The 6,000-nt window shown below is 57.0% G+C and overlaps 1 protein-coding gene across 2 annotated transcripts in view; it reads left to right on the top strand.

The window, feature by feature from the left end:
• The first annotated feature begins 274 nt into the window (after nt 1-274).
• KIRREL1 (kirre like nephrin family adhesion molecule 1) overlaps nt 275-6,000 on the top strand; it is a 111,066-nt gene continuing 105,340 nt past the window's right edge. For both annotated transcript variants that reach the window (XM_054711849.1, XM_054711848.1), the window contains exon 1: nt 275-393. In XM_054711849.1, coding sequence (XP_054567824.1) covers nt 342-393 — 52 coding nt within the window. In that variant the 5' untranslated portion in view covers nt 275-341. The remainder of the gene's footprint in view (nt 394-6,000) is intronic.

The following is a 6,000-nucleotide window of genomic DNA, read 5'->3' as shown; positions in this document are numbered from 1 at the left end:
GGAGGGGGGCTCGGAGGAAGAGGAGACGTCAGGGGGAGGAGGGAAAGAGGAGAAGGGAGGGAAGGGAGAGCAGAGATGAAAGAGACCCGGAGAGATAAAGCTGGAGACGAGAAATAATCAAAGCGGGAGGGGGAGGAGAGCGGGGCGAGAGAGAGCGAAGAGCCGGACTGGGAGGAGAGAGGGGCCGAGTGGAGGGAAGGGAAGTAGTTGTGCGCACGGGTGTGTGCGTGTGCGCGCGTGTGCAGGGCGGGCGGGCGGGGGCCGGCTCCTCCTCCCCAGCCCGCTCCTCGCTCCTCGCCAACTCCGGGCCCAGCCGCGGGGGCGCACGGCGGGCGGACAGCATGCTGAGCCTCCTCATCTGGATCCTCACTCTCTCCGACACTTTCTCCCAAGGTAAGGCTCCAGCCCGCCCGGGACCGGCTCCCGCCCCGCTCCGGGGGCGCCCCCGCCGAGGGAGTCTGGGGGGCCCCGGGGTCCCGGCGCCATGAGGCGAGCGCTGGGTCCCCGCGCGGAGCCCGGGGCGCGGGCGCGGGCGCGGGCGCGGAGCCCGGGCTGGAGAGGACTTTTCCGCGGATCTGACCAAGTTGCTTCCTCGGCGGCGCGGGGGGGACGGAGGGAAGAAGGGACCCGAACGGGAAAGTCCGTCCCGAGCCGCGGGCAGCCCACCCGCCTCCCCGCCCTCCGAGGCCGGGCCGGCCGCGGGTCCTGCCTGCGGGGAGGGCTGGCGGCGGGTGGGACTTCAGCTTTGGGGGTGGGGGTGGGAGGCGCGCGGAAAGCGGGGGACCCGGGCTCGGGAAGGTGTTGCGAAGGGGATCCCCTGCTCCAGCCGAGCCCCTCGGGGGACCGAGTGGGAGCCGGGGGCTGCCCGTCTGGGGGAAGGGGGCGCCTCGGGCTCCCGCCCGCCGGAGGCTCGCTGGGGAGCGGAGTTCCAAAGGCAGTTGCTGGCCGGCTCCATCTGGAGGGGCATTTTGGAGGGGTCGGTTAGCCCCCCACTTTGGGTCCGGAAAGTGTTGACGTTGTGAGCGTATTTGGAACTGTCAGGGGAGAGGAGGGAGAGGAGGCAGAGGTGGAGAGAAACGAGGTTAGTGGATCCTCTTGGGGGCGGGGGCGGGGGCGAGGGCAGGGGAAACGAAGAGCCCAGACTCCGGGCGGGACCGGGCGGTCTGGGTCGGTGGGTCCTGGCCTTGTGGGTCTGACTCTGAGGAAGATTTAAGACAACCGAGCGAGCCCCTGCCCTCCAAAAACGGCGCTGATGGAATTGACACACACACACACACACACACACACACACACACACACACACACACAAAATAGTCCTAGACACCGAAGCAGACTCCTCACCTACTCACCTACCGAGGTAGACAGACCCACAAGCATCGCCCACACCGAGACAGACACATCTACACAAAGACACTGACACATCCGAGGAGACAGATTCCCTCTCCACAGCGACACGTTTGCACATTCATGCACCCAGACACAGCAAACTCATAGGCACAGTGCACGTATGTAGGCATGTACCAGGACACAACACACACACTCACACCGAAAACCTGCTGTAGAGACCAACCGTCCAGCAAACAAAGAAACTCGAGTAGCCATCCGTATAGTCAGACATCTCTGGAGATGTACAGACTACAAAATGGAAGAGGGGGGTGGTCTCTTTTTATTTGGGGGTGGGGGGGGGCGCGGATCTGAGAAGAGGGAAGTCAGCTTGGATAGAACATTCCCAATCGCCATGCCCTGCGCTGTCCCCTTCCCGGGTTTGTGGGTGTGTTCAGGGGTGGAGTGTTACACTGGACCCCTCCCAAGCTCCAAAGGCTGAGTTCATGGGGGTAGATCTTGATCCATCTTTCCCCATAGGGCATCTGTGCCACCGCCCCCCCCCCACACACACACATGAATATGGGAAGGGCACACACTTATGGGGAGAGCTGAGTAGGAACTGGTGCTGGGGTGGAAGGAGGCCTGGTCCTGGGGGTTGGCTGGCCAAGCTGCACTTGGCAGAAAGTTGGGAAGATGACTGAAGTTCTCATTTTGCTCGGCTAGGCTGCTCGGGAGAAAGAATTGGGGGGTGTGGGGGGGCAGCTGGGTCAGTGTTGGTATGTGTTGGGGGCAAGCTCTGTCTGTCCTTTCTCTGCAGCCCTTACATGTCAGCATCATGGACACGAAGGAGCTTCAAGAAACAAAAGCTGCCGTTAGGACACAGGAGAGGCGTGGGGATTGGCTCGGGGAGGAAAATGGCCAGAAAGAGAGAAGGGTGTTTGTTGTGTGCCCTCTCCCTTTGGGAAGGGGGGCGGGGTCAGAGGTCAGCTGAGCTCCCTGGTCCCTGCCTCCAGCAGGGGTGAAAGCAGGAGCTGATGGAAGTGTGCAGAAGTGTTGGGGGTGGGGGGGATGGAGGATGAGTGGAGGCCGAAGAAAAGAAAGACAGAGAAGAGACCAGAGGGGAGAGGAGACACTGGGAGTGCCCTGGGAAGCGGAGCCAGGCCTGGGGTGGAGGCAGGGGCAGAGACCGGCCATCGGGGGCGACGGTGTGGCAGGGGGGCTGGGACCTCCTCTGGCGGCCTCATCTTCAGAAAGAAGGAATTCCAGGTCAGGGACTGGGGCAGGGAGAGAGGAAAGGGGGGTGCCAGGGGACTGCGGGATGGGGGTGGGAGATGGGAGGAGGTGGCAGGAGAGAACACATAAAACAGGGGAGCAGGGAGGAGAGGGAAGGGGAGACTGAGCTCAGGCAGAGAAATAAGAATCACATTTTAAAGAATGCCAATGGGCTTCATCAATCTTCATTTTTCACTAAATAATTTTCTGTATCTTATCTAAATGAAAACCATTATCCTTACCCCCATTTCCATCATGCGTCAGCTCCTCAGACTGATTGTGCCGAAAATTGAAATATTTAATCATTTTCTGGGCGATTTTCTCGCTCCCAGTCTTGAAGAGGAGAAATTGAAAAAGAAAGATTATAGCTAATCAGAGCAATGTGGGATGACAGGCTGGCTCGGGGTGGGAGCTGCCTCCAGGGGGGAGGGGAAAGGGGGGGGCAAAATTTGTTCCTTCAGCTCCCAGAGGTCCCCTGGGTATCCCTGCCACCACCTGGGAGGGGCGGGGGGCCCGCGGTGAGAAGTAGAGGTAAGAGGCCTGAGGCTCTCCCATTCCCAGGATTCAACTCCCGGAACACAGCTACATGCTGGCAGAGAACATGGGTCTGGAAAGGAGAGTAGTTGGGAACTGAGTCTCCCCGCCCCACACCGCACACAGACGCACACAGACACACACAGACACACACAGTTCTCATGCCCCGCTTCGGCCTGCTTAGCCCAGAGCAGGCCTTGGGGGTGAGGAAGAGGCAGGGAGACAAGGCAGAAATCAGGATACCGGACTCCCCTTCTGTTTTCTTTTTCTTTTAAAAAAATCTTTGTTATTGAAAGTATTACAGATGTTCCTCTTTTCCCCCAATGGCCCCGCCCCCACCCCAGGCCTTCAGCACCCTCTTGTTTGTGTCCATGGGTTATGCATATGTGCATACAAGGTCCTTGGTTGATTACTTTCCACCCACCCACCCTCCCCCGACTTCCCTCTGAGATTCCGCACTCTGTTCCATGCTTCCGTGTCTCTGGATCCACTCCATTCATCAGTTTATTTTGTTCATTAGATTCCACATAGGAGGGAGATTATGTGATACTTGTCTTTCTCTGGCTGGCTTATTTCGCTTAGCATAATGCTCTCCAGGTCCCTCCGTGCTGTCTCAAAGGGTAGGAGATCCTTTTTTAGTGCTGCATAGTATTCCCTGGTGTAAATGTACCACAGCTTTTTAATCCACTCATCTGCTGATGGGCACTTGGGCTGTTTCCAGATCTCAGCTATTGTAAATGGCGCTGCTAAGAACACAGGGGTGCATCCATTCTTTCTGATGGGTGTTTTGGTTTCCTTAGGATATATTCCTAGACGTGGGATCAGTGGGTCAAATGGCAGTTCCATATTTAATTTTGGGGGGCTCCCCTTCTTGACTTTGATTGGACTCCCACCTTCCACTCACTCAGACCTGAGGTGGGGGGCGCACATCCAGCCCTCAGTGCCTGGCGTTGCCTCTGGCCACAGCCCTGGGTCAGCAGGACACGGAGGCCTCCAGCCTTCCCGCCTTCTGCTGGTCACGGGAGCCGCACGGTCGGTTGTCTTGCGCTGCCTTGGCCTCTGGTGCTGTGGGGGCCAGGAGGGCCGTCCTGTGGTCCTAGCGTTCACCCCCTGGACCTGAGAACTGAGTGCTCTGACGGCCCTCTCTGTCCTCGGAGACCAAGTCTTAGTGTCTGTATGTCCTTTCAGTTTCCGGCACAGAGCTATGCACATGGGCAGTGCCCCCCACGTGTGTGTCTGGGTGATCTGATGAGAGCGCCACGGTGTTCGATAGGCAGACGAAACGATGATTGAATCACAGCCCCCTGGTTAACCCCTCCTTGGCCACTTGGTAGTTTCGTCAGCTTAAACAAGGTCTGTGCCTTCTCTCGGCCTCAGCCTGCTCATCGGTAACGTGAAGACAGACGTCATACCGCGTAGGGTCTCGATGGCAGTTGAATATGTTAATCCTTGGAAAGAGCATGGAACCGTGTCTGGCACAGAGAGATGCTCATAACGCCTCTGCTAGGGACCCTGTGGCTGGACATGGGTGGACCGCCGTCGAGCTGTCTGTGCCTCTTTTTTGATGCTTCTCTTTTGTTTTCTTGCGCCAGCTGCCCAGATGGCTGATCCTGGGCCTCTGCGCCTCCTCCGTGTCTCATGGGGCTGTGGCAGGCAGACCCAGAAGGGGAAGCTGACCGGCCTCTCCCTGGTCGGAGAACTCAGTCAAGGAAGGGGACTGGGGAGCGGGCAAAGGGGGAGAGGTTGGCACTCTGGTGAGAATTGGGAGGGACACTAGCCCCAGGTGGCAGCATTTCAGAGTCTGGAAATAACACGGATCATTTATTGAGCCCTGTGCTAACTACTTCATATGCATTATCTAATGTAATCTATACCACGACCCCCTGAGATCAGCGCTGTAATGATCTCCATTTCATGGATGAGAAATTGAGGTTCAGACAGGTTAAGTCTCTTGCTGGCAGCTGTGGGAACCGGCTGACCTCAGAGCCTGCACCCTTCCCCTGTGCTGGGGTCCCACATGCCAGCAGTCATGGATGCTGGGCCAGCACAGGGTTCTTCCTGGTCCAGAATCCTCCAGGGGTGAAGCGCCCAGGGGGGACCTGGGGGCGAGCCCAGGACAATCAGCTTCCAAAGCAGCCAGGCCCTGGCAGACATGGAGGCTGGGTGGGGTGGCCTGTCCCAATCGGCTGTGGGAGGCCCGGCTTTAGTGGTGAAAAGTGATTATACTGGTAGGAGGTGAGCTCCATACCAAAGCATTAAAATGACTTTTTATTGAATTCCTACTGTGCTTTTCATATGCATTGTTCTTTAAAAAAACCTCTTTATTATTGAAAGTATTGCATATCCACTCCCCCCTCCTCAGTTGACCTCTCCCAGCCCGCCCCTGTCCCCCACCCAGGCCTTCACCACCCTGTTGTCTGTGTCCAGGTGATGCGTATAGGCACACAAGTTCATTGGTTGATCTCTTCCCTCCCGCCCACCCTCCCTCTGAGGTTTGACAGGCTCTGGGTTGCTTCTATGTCTCTGGATCTATTTTAGTTCATCAGTTTATGTTGTTCATTAGATCCCACATATGAGTGAGATCATGTGATACTTGTCTTTCTCTGACTGGCTTATTTCGCTTAGCATAATGCTCTTCAGGTCCATCCATGCCGTTGCAAATGGTAAGCGTTCTTTCTTTCTCTTTTTTACAGCTGCATAGTATTCCCTGGTGTAGATGTACCACAGTTTTTTAATCCGCTCATCCGCTGATGGGCACTCGGGCTGTTTCCAAATCGTAGCTGTTGTAAAGTGCACCGCTGTGAGCATCGGTGTGTATAGTCTTTCTGATGGGTGTTTCTGGTTTCTTAGGTTATATTCCTAGAAGTG

Source organism: Eptesicus fuscus, chromosome 22 (genome assembly GCF_027574615.1).
Source record: "Eptesicus fuscus isolate TK198812 chromosome 22, DD_ASM_mEF_20220401, whole genome shotgun sequence".
In the NCBI taxonomy this organism is placed as follows: Eukaryota; Metazoa; Chordata; class Mammalia; order Chiroptera; family Vespertilionidae; genus Eptesicus; species Eptesicus fuscus.
The sequence above is the reverse complement of the archived record's forward strand: the minus strand, read 5'-3'. Positions and strand labels throughout refer to the sequence as shown.